At 41.3% G+C, this 19908-nt stretch overlaps 1 protein-coding gene across 1 annotated transcript in view; it reads right to left on the bottom strand.

Annotated features, from left to right (window-relative positions):
- The window catches only part of col13a1 (collagen, type XIII, alpha 1), a 117440-nt gene that overhangs the window by 33061 nt on the left and 64471 nt on the right, over window positions 1-19908 (bottom strand). Inside the window, exons 20-30 of the mRNA XM_072583569.1 lie at window positions 14833-14877; window positions 13490-13522; window positions 13353-13388; window positions 7799-7843; window positions 6884-6970; window positions 5560-5586; window positions 5243-5320; window positions 2976-3020; window positions 2084-2128; window positions 1824-1958; window positions 508-606 (exon numbers count right to left, since the gene is read on the bottom strand). Of these exons, the coding sequence (XP_072439670.1) occupies window positions 508-606; window positions 1824-1958; window positions 2084-2128; window positions 2976-3020; window positions 5243-5320; window positions 5560-5586; window positions 6884-6970; window positions 7799-7843; window positions 13353-13388; window positions 13490-13522; window positions 14833-14877 (675 nt within the window). The remainder of the gene's footprint in view (window positions 1-507; window positions 607-1823; window positions 1959-2083; window positions 2129-2975; window positions 3021-5242; window positions 5321-5559; window positions 5587-6883; window positions 6971-7798; window positions 7844-13352; window positions 13389-13489; window positions 13523-14832; window positions 14878-19908) is intronic.

The following is a 19908-nucleotide window of genomic DNA, read 5'->3' as shown; positions in this document are numbered from 1 at the left end:
CATACAGAATGGAAATAGATCCTTTGGTCCAACTCTTCTATGCCACCTCGACATCCCAATCTGACCTAGTCCCATTTGCCATCACTTGGCCCATATTCCTCTTCATATACCCATCCAGGTGCCTTCTAAAATGCTGTCATTGTACCAGCCTCCACCACTTCCTCTGGCAGCTCATTCCATACACACACCACCCTCTGTGTGAAAAAGTTACTCCTTAGGTGCTTTTTCATTCTTTCCCCTCTCACCTTATGCCCATTAGTTTTGGACTCCCCCGCCTTAAGACCTTGGCTATTCACCCTATCCATGCCCCTCATAACTTTATAAACCTCTACAATATTACCCCTCACCCTCCGACGCCCCAGGGTAAAAAGCCCCAGCCTATTCAGCATCTCCCTATAGGTCTAATTTGGAATACATCTATTGTTTGTTGTTAAAAACCCAACATCAATTCCAAGTCCATTGTGTCACACAGATGAACGTGTTATGGTGGCGGCTGCTGATACTTACTGTTGATCCAGGAAGACCGACAGGGCCCGGCAGTCCAGGAGGACCTTGTAATCCTGGTTCACCTCTTTCTCCTTTCTCTCCAGTGGGTCCGTCCAGACCCTAAAGGTTCATTAAACACAAAATGAAAGGACTTCATCAATATTTAGGGATAATTTAAAAACTCTTTTATAGGTTTGGAATTTGGATTGTTTGCAAATGGGACATAAATGGTCAAAAGTCATTTGATCAAACACAGTATGTTTTATTACATCAGAGATTCCAGATCAGACAGGGGTTGTATTTTTAAGACAGTTACATGACATCACGACCTGTGATGTTTCAGCGTGAAGATATTGCCTTGTGTCCAGTCACTGTGTTGTGGAGTCAAAGTAATTTCTTCAGTCAGTCAGCTGTGTGTATGTAATGTACAATAACACCAGTAAGCACAGAAACCAGGTTGTGTACAAGTCTGTGTGCATGCTGCATGGCACATAGTTAGTGTTGTTTACAAACTTCAAGATACCTGACTCAACAAGAACCTGACCTTCTGTGGTATGTGAGTTCTAACATGATGAAAACCACAAACCCTGTCAGACTCTCTCACATGATGTTAATTAACATCATATAATCAGTTTGATAGCACCTAATACAAGAAAGATTTTAAACACAACTGCCGTCCAGTAAGGAAACTAATTGACCTTTGCACGCAAAGGTTTACACAAGTGAATCCAACATTGTCAGGAGAACAGTTTAATTTCTGGATACAGCCACAAAAGAATTAAATAGAATGGACAAGTGTCTAAAGTGTGCAACAAGGTAGACAGTGTCAAGACTGCCAGATCACTAACAAACATGGGGAACTTTCAACTGCAGCATGTCTGTTTTATTTAAAGAGAGGAGACACAACCAAAAGACAACTGAGGATGTATAAACAGTGGCTGTTTAGAGAGGAACCTTGGGATGTCACACCCGAGGGTGTTAAGGAAGCTTCAAAGGGAGAAATGTAAACTGAACTGCAATAAACTCACACTTTTGTAAACTCAAGATAGCCAAGCTAAATTGACTCAGTTTAAAATGTTTTGTACTAAGAGAAAGGTATTCACAAGGGAAAGCATTGTTTTATTAGGTTAACTTTATTATGACCAACTGAGGGACTGGGTAAGGAGACAATTCATCCTTCATAACAGGGGGAAGGGAGCGTGATAATTTGGAGTCTCGCATGTAAAACCGTAATAAATTGGGGAATCTTCACTAAGAGACTACAATGACAGGTATTGACGAACTGAATTGGGGTGGTTAATTCAGTGTCTGTGTTAGAAAGAACATATTCAACGTACAGGTGCTCCTGTCATCCCAGTGTCTCCTTTGTCTCCTTTCGGTCCTGGGAATCCCATAATCCCTGTCTCCCCCTTGGGTCCTGGTGGTCCTTCTGGACCGGCAGGTCCAACATCACCATTTTTACCCCGAGAACCCTGGAGGAAGGAAACACAACAGGAATGCTTTTAATCACCAAAACAGGATACTTTCATTAAACAGCTAAAACTTTGACATACAATACAATCACACCAATTGTTTAAGAGAGGGGTGAATTAATTACCTTTTCTCCATCAAGTCCGGGTACACCTGGCAATCCAATTTCACCCTAAAAACACACAATCCCACATCAATATTTATACTCTGTATGGGACATCAATTGGGTAAATTGATTTAAATTTCCATTGCACAACATTTAAGCAATTTTTAAACATGTCAATACTCATGCTAAGCACGCAACAAACACAATGTAACACAGGGGAACAGTGTTTTTATTTGGTATAATCAAGCCCTTCATTGTATTTGCAAAGGTAAGGAAGAATGTTCAAGACTTTGAGGGGGAATCTATCCTGGGGCAGCAAACAACATGGAGTCAATCCTCCCCATCTTCTAATTTCCTCCAGGCCTGCAACCCTCAGATAATGGTGTTCCTCCCATCTTGGAGGCTTCAGCATTCTCAATTTCCATCACTCCATCAGCAGCTGAGGGCCTAGGCTCTGACATTTACTCTCTATGCCTCTGCTCTCCATCTTCCTCCTTGAAGATACTTTGTAAACACTCTCCCTTTGATTGCTCAAATATCTCTTCAGGCCTATCGCCAAATTATGTCTTGTAATGATAAGAATCTGGATGTAGATTTGCTCATGTAGGTTACCTACATGAAGGATGTAGGTAACAACTAGGTATGGTGACGAAACGTCTGAAAATGAACCTTCCAGCTCAGCGAGCAAACCTACAATCAGAACCTCAACCTGAGCTACAAATCTTCTCAAAATTTGCTAATAATAAGAATGATGACTAATCTCTTGTAGAGTGTCAGGAGATACATTGCTACACTTTTAAAAAGGTGCTACATAAACACAGATTGTTGTTATCCTCAGACAGACTGTGAAACAGGCAGACAATTCACTGTCATTTCCTTCCCTTGAAGACACCCGCGTTGGTGAAAACCTTACCTTCTGGCCTGGGAGCCCTGGCATTCCTGGAACACCTGGAGGACCCTAGATACAAATCAAACAGTGCAATGTGAAGCTGCACAGCAAAGACCAACAAGCTTTGCTCTTAGAGGCCAGTGCAACAATGTCAAAAGGGCTATAAGCTGGAGGGGAGATTCAGAGATCATAGGGTAACTGAGACAGAACTCTAGCTTGTGTGCATCAGGATTTTCTTTGAACTCTCAAATGCAAACACCATGCTGTTGATATCTGTACCACCAACGTGAATATCCACAATCAGAATTCTGTTCTTCAGCTGTTGCCAAGCCCCAAGCTGCAACAGATGGTGAACCGCGATGATTAAACTAACAAGAGGTAGCTGACAGGGAAACGGTTTGAGAGGGCAGTGATTGGGGGTCTGGGGTCTGACTATCAGAAGACCAATCAGACCTTGGTGAGTGAAATCCGAACGTGTCAGTAAGAGTGTCCATTCTGAGGATCAGTGCCAACTAAAGATTCTTTAAAGACAGCCATATGCTTTGTTCTCCTGTGGGAAATGAACATTGTGGCTACGTAGACCAGGCAAGTCAGAGAGGTAGTTTTGGTACAATGCATATTGGGAGCAGAATGGAAGATAAGACATTGGTGCCTATTCTTCCAATGCATTGCATTTATTTATCAGAGTGAAATTTGAGAAAGGGCAGGGGTCACACTTAATTGGGAATAGAGCAGGGGGATCATCAGGGCTGCACCACCTTGTACAGTTCACAAGGAGAAAGCAGCTGCTGAAATTCCAGTTTTGATGAAGGGTCACTGGATCCGAGCTGTTAACTTTGCTTTCTCTCCACAAATGCTACCAGACCTGCTGAGTTTCTTCAGCATTTTCTGTTTTTGTTTCAGGTTTCCAGCATCTGGTCCAGCCCCCAAACACAGCATTTCTCCCAAATATGAGGGGGGAGGGGGCGTGGAGCGCAGTAGCCAGGAGGAGTTAGTGTCAGCAGTTCATACACACACAGGTACTGAGGCAGCTGCCTGTTTAATGGGACTTCAGAAGTGTATGACATGGGTTAAAAAAAGCATTAGGTGGCATTAATGGGGCATGGGGAAGTCAGTGAGGGGTGAGGGGGTTTGTGGTGGTGTAAGGGGAAGGCAAGAGGAATATTTTACATTTCTCCCCTTTTGGCAATGTAGGATTCCCCTTTGAAGGTTTTGGTGGAGGTAAAGAGTGCTTTGAAACTGTGAGAAAGTATTCCAGTGTGCCTTATTGGGACAATGAAGGAACTATTCAAAAAGAGTGCGGAGTTAAACAAAATTATTGCTAGGTATTTGAGAATGGCCGTTCATGTTAAACCATGATAGTCATACAGCACAAATCCTGATTTCCAAACTGTAATTTTCACAGTGGGAGCTTATTGATGGACAGCTCCAATTGCTTATTGAATGGAAAAAGTTGCTGATGGAACAGATTAAGTACTTGAGTGATATGTTGTTTAAAGACGACATTGAAAAAAATGTTTAATTTTATAAGGGATGAGTTGAATCAATTTCAATGTACTAGAGTTTTGGTATGAGTGTTTTATTTCTAACAGCAACATTATTAATAAAGTGATAACTTTATTTTCTGTTAGAATATCACTTGATTGATGCACGTGCTGGACAATGGAAGAATTGGCACAGAGAAGGAAGGGCAAAGGGTTTGGGTGGGGTTTTGAATTGGCCTTAGGTTTTGAAAGGGATAGGAGGATTATTGGGGCGTATGGGTTATAGGGAGGCAAGAGAGGTGGGTACATGGGCATGGGCATCAGGAAGCATGAGGTAGATGGTCAAAGGGGTACGAGAGGCCAGGGGCATGGGGATTAGCCACACCAAACTGAAAATAGTACATGCACGCAACCATTCTTAAAAACAGAGTTTGCAGAGATGGGGTTGACTCACATTTGTGTATCCAACCATGGTCCACAGATTGGGGCCTGAAAATATTACAATGTGGAAAGTGTGGCCTCAGAGGGTGGTGAAAGAAGGTTCAATAGTAACTTTCCAAAGGGATTGGGAAGGATTTCCTGCAGGAGTGGGGCAGAGGTGCACTAATGCTTTCAAAGAACTGGCACAAGCATGGGAGGCTGAATGGCCTCCTCCTGTGCAGTAAGATTTATAATTTCTCCTTTAATGCACAGCACTTTCTACATGTACAACGTTTGGACTATTTCCTTAACTCTGAATTCTAAATCCACTGATAGAAAAGCCTCAGGGGAAGGGGATGGTGAGATCGCTCTTTGACTAAAGTGTACCTGGAGTGCGTCATTGATGTTACCGTTGTAGTCAATGATCTCAGTCTTTCCTGGCTCACCTTTGGGACCTGGTGGACCCTATAAAACAGACACAGGAGATTAATACGGCGTCTCTGAGAGCAACGCTCCTGCCCTCAGGCACAGGATAAAACTGAAGCTCATTATATTCATTGTGTGTATAAACTAAAGGCCATGATTTATAACATAATAATGATGTGCCGTACAACAAAACAGTGGCCTGTATTATTGGTGAAGAATTAGTTATTAAAGAAACTAGCATCACTGGAAACAGCATCATTAATAGAAATGCTACTCACCCGCGGTCCCAAAACACCAGCTTCACCCTGTAAGAAATTTCAGAGCAATTGTTTACAGAGATTTTGTTCATCAATCCTATTCTGCACAGTTTAGATTCAGCAGAATAGCAATCACCCTCAACGATGTCCTCAATCTTGTGTTCACAAATATATGACAGATTCATTAATGTGGTACCCTGTCTGTTTGGAAACGGGGGCCTGAATCTGTCAGATGGAAGTGGCTGAGACCCTAATGGTGATGAGGAGAAATCCCTAAAGGTAAGGTGAGGCCAGAATGGATTGTCTGTGTTCCTGAAAGGCTTTTGGGAAGTTGTATTCTTCCCTGCTCCAGACATTATCACCCCACCCTCTCCTGGGCCCACATTCCCGGGGACCTTCCAGTTACCCCAGCTCCACCCCAAACACCTCCTCATCACAAACTGACTTCAAAACTATATTAAAAAAATCATCGAGACTCTCCCTAAAATGCCCTCGTAACTGAGGAGTCCCCCTTGCATACAGGAGACAGCCAAAGGCAGCTCCCTCCTCCACACTGCGCAGCTCTGCTCCTACTTCCTGCCAACCAGAGTGAGGACATTTAAGTGAGGCATGGGTTAATCAATGAACAAGATTAAAGGCCGCTGCCCTCCCACCATCATCCTGAGCATTTCCTGGAATTCCAAACTGGGACTCAGTACCATCACTCGCACCTCCCTGTGAGCACCTTCCAGAAACTGAAGCACAAGCCCCTAATCAACCCACCAGTTCCTCACTGAGGGAGAGCCGCCCTGTCCCAGGGAACACTGCAATGTCCTGGGGAACACTGCACTGTCGAGGGGAGAGCCGCACCGTCCCAGGGAGAGCCGCACCATCCCGGGGAGATTGCCGAGGGAGTGTCAGAAGTGAAATCACTCAGAAATGTCGAACCCAGGGCCTCTCTGCCTGGTCACTTGAACATAAAATATCCAAAGACAGCATTCTGAAGAAGGACAGAGGAATATTTTCCCGCCCCTTGTCTTGCCCTCCTGTGAGATATTTATCTCTCTGATAAGATTATCAAAGAGCAGATGGTTTGAGCATGATCCATTCCTGCTTGTGGGAGCCTGCTATGAGTAAATTGGCTGTTACTTTCCTATGTTACAGGACTGATCCCACTTCTGAACTATGTTAATAAGTTACAAAGCACGTTGTGATGTCCTGATGTTGTGAAAGGTGCTAGATAAATGCAAATCTTTCTTTTGTTCTGAAGTTGTCACAAGTGTCAGAATGCTGGCGTGTTTGGTTGATCCATTTGTAAAGTCCTGAGAAGAACAATTCATAAATAAATTATTGTAGTGACACCAACCTTCAGACCTGGAGGACCAGGTAATCCTGGAGGACCTGCTTCACCCTTTACTCCACCAGCAGCCGTTCCTGGGTCTCCGGGATCACCCTATTTAACCAGAGCACACAGTCACAGGGTTCTGCATGGCCACAGACAGAGCACTAAACCCAATATCATAATCAATCATCTTCCACTCTAGAGGTAAGGACACGTATGGACAGATTATAGATTTTAATGTCAGCATTTAGTTAAAGAAATTGCATCCTGAACTCTATGGCTACCAAATCAGTGATGTACTTAATTATTTAATCCAAAGCAAAATTAGGCAATAACTTTAATTTACAAAATTGCAAAGCCATGTGAATGCTGTTCATCTGAAAATAAACTTACATTTACATAGTGCCTACAAAATGCCCCAAGGTATTTCACAGAACACTATTAAATGAAGGCTGACTGAAGAAAAGTGATATTAGGATGGGTGACTAAAGGTTTGGTGAAAGAAATAAGTTGAAAGGGTGGCCATAAAAGAGGAGAGAGGCAGGATGGTTTCGAGAGAAATTTGCAAAGTATATCTGCCAAGAGTGAGGTGGAAGGGGGATAGGACAGAGCTGGAAGAACAGTTCCTCAGAAGATTGGGCTAGAAGAGGTTACAGAGATAGAAAAGGTTAAGTCTACTGTTGGATTTAGACAGAATTTCAAAACTGAGGTAATGATGGACGGAAAGCCATTCGAGGTCAGTGGGGTGGAGGTGAAGCATGAGTGGAACTTGAGGAGTTGATGACCAAGTGGTATTATTGCTGAACTGTTAATCCAGGGACCCAGATAATGTTCTGGGGATGCATAGTTTCTATCGATATTTGAGCATTTTTAACAATAAAGTGAACTCCTCAACCATATCTGTTTATCTATGTGACACATCGATGAGAATGGACTTACTTTCTGGCCAACTGCACCATCTTTCCCTGGAATGCCACTTTCACCCTGAACAAGTTAAATACACAAACATTAGCGATTAGGCCCTTTTCCAGGTTTGTACGTCTGTCTCGCAACTTCTCAATTTCTGAGAAAATTACAGACTTATTCGAAATAACAAAAAACCTCCAACCTTTTGCAAATGAAACCAATGGAATATCCATCTCTAAGAACCGGAAAGGGCACAGGAACTGTACTAAGAATGAATTCTGACATGGAAAGGTACACATCATCAACAAAACCCAGCCTAGACATTGGGGGAGTGTGATTGGTGGCACTAACATGTGCCTCCATTCCCACCAGTGAGATCATTCACTAGATCATGTACTGAACAGCTCATTCAGAGCTGAAATCACAAGAAGCTCATCCATCAGGCACTGTGAACTCATTAGAAGCTGTTGGCCAATCACAGGCTGAGGGCACCTGGCCATGGCCTACTCTGGTGATGATCAGCTGATAAGCAGCCAGATGCTTTTACTCTTCAAATCATTGCAGGGGGTGGTCACCAAGACTGTAGGTTTTGGAGGGTCAAAGTCAAGCCAGGGAGTTGGTTTCAGGGACCACGTCCTTATCCAACATTCTTGCCTCTGATTGGTTTGCAATTGGAGGATTGGTGTTGTTCAGGTGAGAAAACTGTCTCCTTTCTGCCCCCCTGGCAGGGCAGGTAGTCGGGGAGGTGGCATGTTAAGGCAGTTAATTGACCACTTTAGGGCCTTTATTGATGATGAGCTGAGGAAGTCCCCAGATGACCTTCTTGCCCAGAACTTAATTTCAGAGGTGGCAATAAGGGTTCCAGTATCTCTTGCATGTTAACTCATAATATCAGTTATTTCCCTTTGTTGCTATCTCCAGTGAGGGGGAAATTCTGCCCATAATGTGTACATCACATGAGCAGCAAACACTAATAAATTAGAGATTGTATTGCTGAAGAAAAGAAATATTCTTCATTATTTATTCATGTTCATCAGGACAATTTGCAAGAATACCAATCTAGAGGTAGAAGTTCACATCCCACCATGGCTGCTGAGGAATTTAAATGCAGTTAATTGGCTAAGTCAGGAGTAAAAGGTTTCATCAATGGTGTCCAATGTTATCGAAACCTACCTGTTTCACTCATTTTCTTTAGAGGAGAACCTAGCAAGTGACTCAGATGAGCAATTGAAGTTGTCCAACTAACACCCACATCCTGTGAGTGAGCAAGATCTTTCCTTCCTTAAAACCCTCTCAAATCAATGAGATGTAAACACACCTTGCTCTCCTGTTGTGTCTCATCAGTTTGGCTTTGACTGCTCACCAAACATTGTTCATTAAAGTTACAGTTACTCACAACGACTTACATATTGCCAAAACTGCATTTCAAAAGGAACTTTGCAGAACTAAAATGAAATAAGCCTTGAACACCCACTACCAAGATAGCAAATCTACTTAAGGCATCATCTAAAAAAATTCAAGTCACATTCCTCTTCAATCTGTGATTCTCCAACATAAACATATTGAGTTAAGCGAATCTCATCTTGCAACCCAGAAACTCCCAGTCGTAGAATCACTCCCATCAATCTTCCCTAAATCCTCTGTAAAGTATTAATATCCTTTAGCCAATGTGCTATTTAAACCGCACAATAGTTCTGTGGGGTAAGACAGCTGGTTTCAATTTGTAGCCAAATACTGTTGAGACTCTTCTCAACCTGTGATTAGCTTTCTTGGTAACTTACAGTGGTCAGTGAATAATGACATCCAGTAACTGGGTCAAATTAATAACACATCCTCACATTTCTTGTTTAAATACTTATTAACTTCCATTTATCTCTCTTACAATCAACTTAAGATTCATCTGCTATTTCTTACTCCAGCTGTTCAATTGATCCAAGTTTCTTTGATTCTTATTTTATCCCCTTCCGTCCTATTTGGTAACAACATTTGGGATTGTTGGGATTTCTTTATTAATAAAATTGTGCTCTAAGTAATTCTTTATTCAGTTATTAGTGTGAAGCTTCACTCTTCTTCTGATTAACTCATTTGCCTTTCATTCGATGAGATTTAATTTGCTCAAAAATACACTCCAAACTTTATCAAATAGTGTCTGATCCATTGGCCATTTAAAAAGAAATGGTAGCCATGATGTGAAGGTGCCTGCATTGAAACTGGTGTGGACAAAGCCAGAAGTCATATAATACCGAGTTATAGTCCAACAGGTTGATTTGAAATCCAGTAATCTGAAAGCTTGTTATTTCAAATCAACCTGCTGGACTATAATCTGGTGTTGTGTGATTTCTGACTTTATTTTTAAAAGGAAGTTCTTTCTAGTTAAGCTTTAAACATTTCACACTGAAAAGACAATTCTTTATTTATGATTGCATCGAAACTGGTATTTGTTTTTTTGAGTCTGATGCTTCTCCTCTGTCGGAACCAATGTTCCGTTCAAACAAAGTTTCCTGCAATATTCCGGATGTACTGGTGAAGATCTATCTGTGCTCGCTAGTTTCAGCTGACAGCTGCATGTAAGCAGATGGGAACAGACTGAAAATGTGCAGAGTGCAGATGTGGATCCTGTTTTGGATTTCAACTCTATGAAAATATTACACGAGTACTAATATTTATATGTTATTAATTTTGTGTTTGTATATGTTATCATATTATAAAGCTATTGGCAAAAAGCACACCAGCAAAAGCAATTTCAAATAGGAGGGCCTAAAATGAATGCCCCCTCAGATGTATTTTCGCACTTCATTTCTCACCGAGACAGAGTATATATCTTATACTTTTCTTAAAGGATACTAATTAGACACAAGCCTGGGACATGTATATTATCAAATACTACCAATTGTAACTAGAATATCAGAATTAGTTTTCAGTTAGAAGCCAGAGTGTGCAGGGACTTCAGTTCGGAGGTGTAATACTGGTCAACAGAGTGACCAGTGAGAGGTGTCCACAGAAAGGTCATTAGGTTGATCCTGGGAATAAAGGAATGTTCTGTTGAGGAACGATTGAATAGGTTGGGTCCTGTACTCGGTGGACTTCAGGTGAATGAGAGAGAAACTTACTAAAACTTGTTTTCTGCGGTTTGACAGGCTGGATGATGAGAGGTTATGGTGGCTCAGTGGTTAGCCCTGCTGCCTCCCAGTGCCAGTGACCTGGGTTCGATTCCAACCTCAGGCAACTGTGGAGAGTTTGCATGTTCTCCCCATATCTATGTGTGTTACCTCCCACAGTCCAAAGATGTGCAGGTTAGGTGGATTTGCAAGCTAAATTTCTAATAGTGTCCAGGGACATGCAGGCTGGATGGATTAGCCATGGAAATTACCAGGTTACAGGGAAAGAGTCTGGATGGGATGCTGAGAGAGAGGTTGGTGTGAACTCAAAAGGGCTGAATGGTCTGATTCCACATTGAATAGGGATTCTATCCAATGTAGGTTGTTTCCCTGAGTGGGGGACAGCATTACTCATTTCAGACAGTGAAGAGGAGCAATTTCTTCTTTTAGACGGGAATGATTCTGGGATTCTTTGTCGAAAACTGTGGTGCTGGAAAAGCACAACTGGCCAGGCAGCATCCGAGAAGCAGAAGAGTCAAAGTTTCAGACATAAGGTCTACAGGGCTGTTGAGGTTGGGTGTAAGTGTATTCAAGGCTAAGGCTGATAGAATCAGGAGTTATGAGGAAGAGGCAGGAAATTGGAGTTGAGGATTATCAGATCAGCCAGAGTCTCTAAGTGTTATAGCTCACTCAATGGACCAAATGACCCAGTTCTGCTCTCAGTTATAATTTCCTACAGTCTAAAATTTCCAAATTGCTAAGTTCATTGCCAAAATTAAATTTGCAAGTATAATAAATACAGAATAGCTTCTTAACTACTAACTCACCTGACCCTAGATTATATTCAACTCTCAATCCTCACAAACTGGAAACTCTAATTATACTGTCATTTACACTAAAATCCATGAAGCAAAGTGTGTACATATAAGAATCCATATGGGAATTGCATCCATTCTATTTCACAGTATCTATCACACAGAAGCCAATCAATCATTCCGTTAAACTGTTCCTGGCTGGTGTTTATATTCCAGTGAGCACTCTCACAATTTCTTTGACTGGAACCAATTGAACAATTCTTCAATCTCAATTCTGCTTCATTGCATCAAAACCTGTGAGCCACAATGCAGTGTGTTCCACATTTTAATCAATTCACCAGTGCCTCTCTGCTCTTTTTCTAACAGGGAGACCAGGACTGAGCACAATGCTCTCTAATCGAACATGCCAAGTGTCATTTTTTGAGAACTCGAGTGATCAGGTGATGTTGTGTGTCCATGCTCACATTAAACTATAGAAACTTCCACAATACCCATGCTGACTTATTGCAAAGTTAATTTTCTGTAAGCGAATAATTAGCAGTAGCTTGCTGAAGGTAAATATTTGTGCACTAATTGTCTCAGCCAGTGAGACTCAGACTGTATGCCTCTCTTTTCTGTGAGGCTGTGTGGACCTGTCTCAAGTGTGAAGGTTGGAGATTTGGATAAAGGACTCACTTAGAGAGAAACAGAATGGACATAAACTGGGCAACACATGTTGTGATGAAGCCTCACTGCAATGTCGGGAAATGGCTCTATTTTGTTCTACACTTCCAAGAGTTGAGACTGACATATGATGAAGCTGTCAGCTCTGACACTTACTGGCTTGTCTCATTATATCCAGCTGACTTTAATTTTTCATGATTATCAGAGATTCTGCAAAAAAACTCTTACAGCTCATTATACGGAGCAGTGCTGACTATAAAACATATTAAATTATGAATGTTAAACAGCAGGAAGGGCTTTGGAACTCAAATATCATCAGCTGTTCAAATACCATTGTAATAAATGTCGAATTGAGCAGCTCGATTGCTTCTCTTCACGTTCTCATCATCACACCCAAAATAGAATCATCAAATGGTCACAGCACAGAATGGGGCCATTCTACCCACTGTTTTCCTGCTGGCTCTCTGACACTCTGCAACTTCTTTCTATTCAGATCATTATCTGATTCCCTTTTAAAAGCTGCAGTTGAATGTACCTTTATCATGCTTTCAGGCAGCATGTTTCAGGATCCTGTACACTCACTGTCACCTCCAGTTTTAGTTAAAGGCTTCCCTCTTTGTTAAGTTCAATGATTTAATCTCTATCGCTGAATTGTGTGTTGACGTTGACCAATAAGACTGAACACAATGAGAATGATCAGCCTTGGGACTGAACAAAGGTTTGCATGCACATTTCTCAAAAGCAAAAGCATTCCAAAGTGCTGAAGGTAGACTTGATGCAAGTGAGCAATCCAGAGGGATGGAATGTGAAGGAGGTCGATGGTGGTAAATGTAGTTGTAAGAGAAAAGAAAAAGTGTTAACCGATCTGATAAAAGAGTCACAGGTTCTAGTTAAAAATGGTCATCTATGACACAGTACAAGTCACCTTGATGCAATTGTTAAGTATCAAACAAAGTGCATTCTGAAAAGGCACCACAAGGAATCTGCATGTGAAATGATTTGGAAGTCTACCTTTTGTCCAGCTGGCCCGGTCTGTCCTGGCTCCCCCTGTGTCCAATGAAAAGTGAAATGAGGGGAAAAGAGGTAAGAAATAGAGAGAGACAATGACAGAAGCAAAAAAAGAATGAATGCGTTGCACCGCAACAAACCTTCAGCCCAGGTACAGTTGAAGCAAGTGACCCCTATAGTTTAAAGACAGGAAATAGCAGGAGTCAGAAATCAGCACAAGGTAAATGGATGACTTTATAAAATGAAGCGGAGTAATAGAAACATGATTGAATAGTTTTGTGACACACGCCAATGTTTTAGTCAGAAACAGATTTTTGGAGGAAACCACGGATGTATTGTCAAGTGAGCTATCTGGCACAGAATGAGATATTGTGCATGATTGTACAGATTAAATCTTTTGGATAACACATACTCTCAAAATCAATCAATAATAATGATTATACTTCATAAATCCATGGGGGAAAGAATGGTCAAAGAATAGGCATCCAGACATTCAATGAGTTTTGGGCTATTTTGTTGGATACATTGAAAGGATTTGGACTGACTGGGATTTGGAGGCTGGGGAGAGGTCAGTGTGGTGGAGTTTATAACAGCAATATTAATAAGATGTTCAGGGCAGCAATGGACAGCTGGCACTTCCCACAAAATCCTGTGCCTTGTTTAGCGCTCAGCTTTATAAACTAATGTCCTTTTGAAATGGATTTCATTACTAGTCATATAAAACACATCTCATATGTTTGAAACATAAAGAGAACACCTCAAGAATAATTTCCAAACAATGATCTCACACCAAACTCCATGGTAAAGGAAGAGGGGTGGTTGATGGGTTATTTCAACTTGAAGGTTATTTTCAAGTTAATTTGTTCAACGATGGTGTTACACAGCACTGGAGCAAGTGGGACTTGAACACAGGCCTCTTAGCTGAGAGGCAGAGATAACACCACTGTGCCACAGGAGCCCATACTTTGATTCAAATTACTATAGTATGAATTACCTTGGGGGTCAGTTAGCTGGACAGCTGGTTTACAATGCAGAGTGACATCAACAATGTCTGCAGTAGCTGAGTTTACCATGAAGGACTCTCCTTCCCCTTGTCTGAGGCACAGAGACCTTCAGATTAAACCCCTATCAATCATTTTTCTCTCTCTCTAATAAGAGAGCTGCTCTGCTAGGACTATGGTAACTTTATTGTTACCTTTACCAAAAATCATGCTTCAGTTAATTTGCCAAATTTTTGGCAAACTCTCCCCAATATCCTCGGTACATCTTAAACAAACCACAATGTTTTTAATAGCCATTTGGAAACACTTCTGGAAAATACTGACACAATAAAGCAGTAGTCTGCTTCTAGCCACTGAGATTGATTAGTCAACTTCACAGTGGAATAACAAAGGTTAAAATACTTTTACTTTGAAGTGATTTGAATTTTTGTTATTTTATTAGTGTGTAAACAGGTTTTGGCAGAAATTGAAGTGTGGAATACCTTCGCTCCTGGTTTTCCTGGCATACCAGGCCTTCCAATCTCCCCCTACAGAAAACAGGAAAGCAGGGACATGTGTAACTGGAAAATATTGTAAAGAAACACAAAGGAGGAGTGGGAATGAGGAGAGACAAAGACAGAAAAACAGGAGAGGAAGAAGGGCTAGGAATGAAGCAAAAAGAGTAGGACCATCTTATCTGGATATGTGTAACATATTCCATTCCTATTTCAACCAATTGATATTGAGCCATTATCAGATGATGTTATTGGTTAATACAATCTCTGACTATATTTGTGAATGAATGCTGAATGTCAAATCTTCTCTCCAAGGTTAAATCACTAGGTTTCTCAGAACCAGGACTGAAGGTCAAATTCATCCAAGATTAAACAACCCCACTGGGAACTGGACTAAAATAATAAGACACTGCTAACGGGTTACAGAGTGAGCTGACTTCTACCTCGATGCTATTTCACTGATTGTAACATCAATGTTTTGAATCTCAGAGACTTAAAAGAGTCAGAATTAGTTCAGTTCCTGGTGACATGAAGACCTCCCCACTGCTTGTGAAACTGCTTAGGGGCAAAATAGTTGCCCCAGTGACTGAAATTCAATAAGGAAATCGTTGGCTATAGAGTACCTGTTGATACCCTGAGCATATGACTGTGCCTAATAAGTGTAACAACAAAATTCTTTCATTTCTCTTTCACTTCTGTTGTTGACACTTGCTCAGAATTTAGGTTTTAAATGGATTTCCAAGAGCAGTGATGATAATGATAAATATGTTCAACCGTGTTGTGGAGGTGACATCTGTAGTATGTGGATCTGAAAGGGCAAATAATAGCACCACCCACTGTGATGAGGTCATATGGATTTGTGGGAAGAGCAGTTCTCAATCTCAACGGAGGAACATCCATCATCTAGCTGTCTTCAAAGACTCTGGAGTAATCTTCATGTCAATTTAACCTGTAACTAGTTGCTAGCATGCAATAAACTCAATCTATTTCAATCCAAGAGCCTCTTGTAGTTAGACCAGGAGAGGGATTTTCTCTAGCACATCATGACCAGGCAGGCCCCTGAAGGAGGATAGTGGGAGCAGACCCACTAGTAGTGAGGGGCAGATTCTGTTTAGCTACACCTTCAACAACATTGACCTGGCTGCAGTTTGGTTTCTCTGTCAGCCCCATTCTTGGCCATTACACTAAAGTTACCTTTAGAATTATCTTTACCCATTGCTGCTCATGTTTCCTTTGTCAGGATCTCTTTCATGTCAATTCAGTGAGAAGAACATTCAATTAACTCTCTAGGAAGCAGTGACCAACAGATTACAATGTGAACCTGAGAAAGCATTCTCCAAACCCACGACCACTACAATCCAGAAGGACAAGGTCAGCAGATACATTGGAACACCACCACTAGCACGATCCTCTCCAAGTCACTCACCATCCTGATTTGGAAATATACTTGTTCCTTCACTGTTACTGGGTCAAAATCCTGGCACTCCTTCCCTAACTTTGCAGGGTTACCGACACCAAATCGACAGCAGCAGTTCAAGAAGGCAGCTCACCAAAACCTTAAGGACAACTGAGGATTACCACGGTCACTTCAACAAAGGAGAAGATTATATCCAAGTGTATTTCACAGAGGCTTGGAGATATACAGCATGGAAACAGACCATTCAATCTAACTCGTCCAGGCCAACCAGATATCCCAACCCAATCTAGTGCCACCTGTCAGCACCCGGCCCATATCCCTCCAAACCCTTCCTATTCATATACCCATCAGATGTCTTTTAAATGTTGCAATTGTACTAGCCTCCACCACTTCCTCTGGCAGCTCATTCCATACATGTACCACCCTCTGAGTGAAAAGGTTGCCTCTTAGGTCTCTTTTATATCTTTCTCCTCTCACCCTAAACCTACACCCTCTAGTTCTGGACTCCCCCACCCCAGGGAAAAGACTTTGTCTATTTATCCTATTCATGCCCCTCATGATTTTATAAACCTCTATAAGGTCACCCCTCAGCCTCCGATACTCCAGGGAAAACAGCCCCAGCCTGTTCAGCCTCTCCCTACAGCTCAAATCCTCCAACCCTGGCAACATTCTTATAAATCTTTTCTGAACCCTTTCAAGTTTCACAACATCTTTCCGATAGGAAGGAGACCAGAATTGCACGCAATATTCCAACAGCGGCCTAACCAATGCCCTGTACAGCCGCAACATGACCTCCCAACTCCTGTACTCAATACTCTGATCAATAAACGCCTTCTTCACTATTCTATCTCTCTGCGATTCCACTTTCAAGGAGCTATGAACCTGCACATCAAGATCTCTTTGTTCAGCAACACTCCCTAGGACCTTATCATTAAGTGTATAAGTCCTGCTAAGATTTGCTTTCCCAAAATGCGGCACCTCCCATTTATCTAAATTACACTTCATCGGCCACTCTTCACTCTGCCATGGGCGAATTATTTTTACTTCATCCAGGGCACACTGGCTGGCTCAGCATTTGTTCCCCATCCCTAGTTGTCTGCATTCACACAGTGGTGCCCCAGACAGTTTCAATCCTGTTTCACACAACATTCACCAAAAGGCACTTCCCAACATTGCTAAACCAGGCTTCAAAGACACCAAAGTGCTGGAGAAACTCAGCAGGTCTGGCAGCGTCTGTGGACTGAGAAATAGAGTTAATGTTTCAAGGCCGGTACAACCTCTTTGGCTATGCTCCTCTGATTTTTGGAACACCAAGTGCAGCTGGTACTGCTCCTCTCAGATTGAGTTAATGGCACAGACTGGCACAGACTCTGGAACCTCACGTGCTCCATGATTGTGGTCTGTATGTTTTGACTAATGATTCCCAGCAAACAGCAAAATAAATGAGGTACCTTGACAATCTGTGTTTCTGTCCATGAAATGTTCACTTACCTGCACAATAGCTTCCATTTCACAAGTAAACAGAGAAGCTAACATTTTATAAATAATTACAGATCAAACACAGAAATTCACTTTTGCCAGTACATTCATGCTTCTTGAAAATCATTTTGATTCCAAACATTGGAACTGAAAAGTTGGAACTTAAATCTCCAGTCTACTGTCACTCATCATTTATCAAGATTAAAGTGCTATTTCAAACAAATTATTGCAACTCCTTGCTCTTGAAATTGAAGAATAAAGCCTTATTCATTGCATGTATAAATTTTTTATAAAGCACTACTGACTCAAACCAAATGAGGAACTAACAGCGTATCACTAATAGCAGAATGTTTAGTCTCACATAATTATCTTTCTGATGAGAAAACACAGTCTGAGGCAGAGTTATAACCTTCTGATTACCAGACTGTGTTACAGTCAATTCTGTTAATTAACATAATCTATCTATAGTTAGAAGCTCCAGAGCTAATGGCTAACAGATTTGTCGGACTATTATCTACTTAAAAACATGTGCAAAATACATCAGCTTAAATTCCTACATTGAGATTTAAAATGAAAACTAAAAACATCTGAAGTTATTCTAAGAAACATCATACTCAATGGATAATGATGATTCATTTAATTTTGTACTGATTAAAGTTTAATGCAAAGCTATTTTTCCGAACACTACAGAATTTTAGAAAAATTACAAAGAGCAGAACTGTTACTGTCCAAACATTGAGGTCAATGTAAAACCACACAATTTAGTCTGGAGTGAGGAGTCATACTGCGTATTTACTTTGAATAGGTTTTCTGGGCTGGATCTTTAAACAGGGGTCAGAGATCAGAAAGAAGGGGAGCTAGTTCTGGGTCATGACTCTGTATGTGGTGCTTACAGTATGGCCACATGGATTTACAAAGTTCAGCCAATTAGAGACCAGGGAGAGACTTCACCATCCAAACATTGGCTCAAGAGAAGCTGCTGATCAGGAGATAGAGAGGGAGAGATCGAGAGCAGACCATGTCAGAGGGACAGCAGCCATGGCGTGGGGTGTAAGTGGGTGGGCAGGAAGGTGCAGGTTTGGAGACAGTTGTGGTTCTTCATGTAATCATCCTCAAAACAGTAGAAATTGTTAAGATAAAACTCAGGCACGGATGAGTCCCAGTTCTATTCTATGAAGTTTGAACACTTTGTTTATGTATCAAAGGTAATGACAATACAGCCTGCTTACACAATAATTTACAATATTACATATCATTCTTTCCCCTTTCATAAATCATTTATTTTTAATTTTCAATGCATTGCTGAACATTGAGGGTTAAAACCAAAAAATACATTTCCAAATTTTGGTTTAAAGTCTCACCATCAGTTGCCATGTGATTTATTCCCCTCTCTGCCTGCCAACATTTGTATAAAGGCTCCAGTTCTATTTTCTAAATGTGTACAAGTTAGATATATTGTACATAGCAGCCAAATAATACAACCCTTAAAATATCATTTTCAAAATAATTTAGATGCCAATCTGTTCCTCAAGGTTTTAAATCAATGTAGACAGGGTTATTACGCAACATTCGCAAATCCAACAGCAGTCGAGTCTGCTGTCCTATTTGATATAAACATGGCTGAACTCGGGCTTCAAATCCACTTTCCTGCAGACTCGCCATGTCCTCCAGTTCCTGAGAGATCAAAACTTTTCTACCTCAGACTAATACTCAATCCTCAGGGAAGAGAATTACAAACATTCCATGTTCTTTGGGTGAAGTTATTCCTCCTCATCTCTATCTGAAATATTTGATCCTTTATCCTAAGGTTGATTGAAATTCCCCGACTGGTGGAAATTCTCTCAGCATCTGCCTTATTGAGGCCCTTCAGAATATTATAAATCTCAGTGAGATCGCCTCACATTCTTCTAAACTCCTGAGATCCGAGTCAACTTCTGGTCATAGATCAATCTGCTCACATCCCCCTTAGTGAGCTCCACTGCACCACCTTCAATGTAAGAGTATCCTTTCTCAAACTGCACACAGGATTGCAGGGACTCACCAAAACAATGGGACAGAACTTCTTTATTCTTGTACTTCCATCTCATGCAATAAAGGCCATCATAGCATTTGCGTTCCTAATTAGTTGGTCGACCCCCATGCTAATTTTGTGTTCCTTGTAGGAGTAC

Source organism: Chiloscyllium punctatum, chromosome 13, assembly GCF_047496795.1.
Source record: "Chiloscyllium punctatum isolate Juve2018m chromosome 13, sChiPun1.3, whole genome shotgun sequence".
In the NCBI taxonomy this organism is placed as follows: Eukaryota; Metazoa; Chordata; class Chondrichthyes; order Orectolobiformes; family Hemiscylliidae; genus Chiloscyllium; species Chiloscyllium punctatum.
The sequence above is the reverse complement of the archived record's forward strand: the minus strand, read 5'-3'. Positions and strand labels throughout refer to the sequence as shown.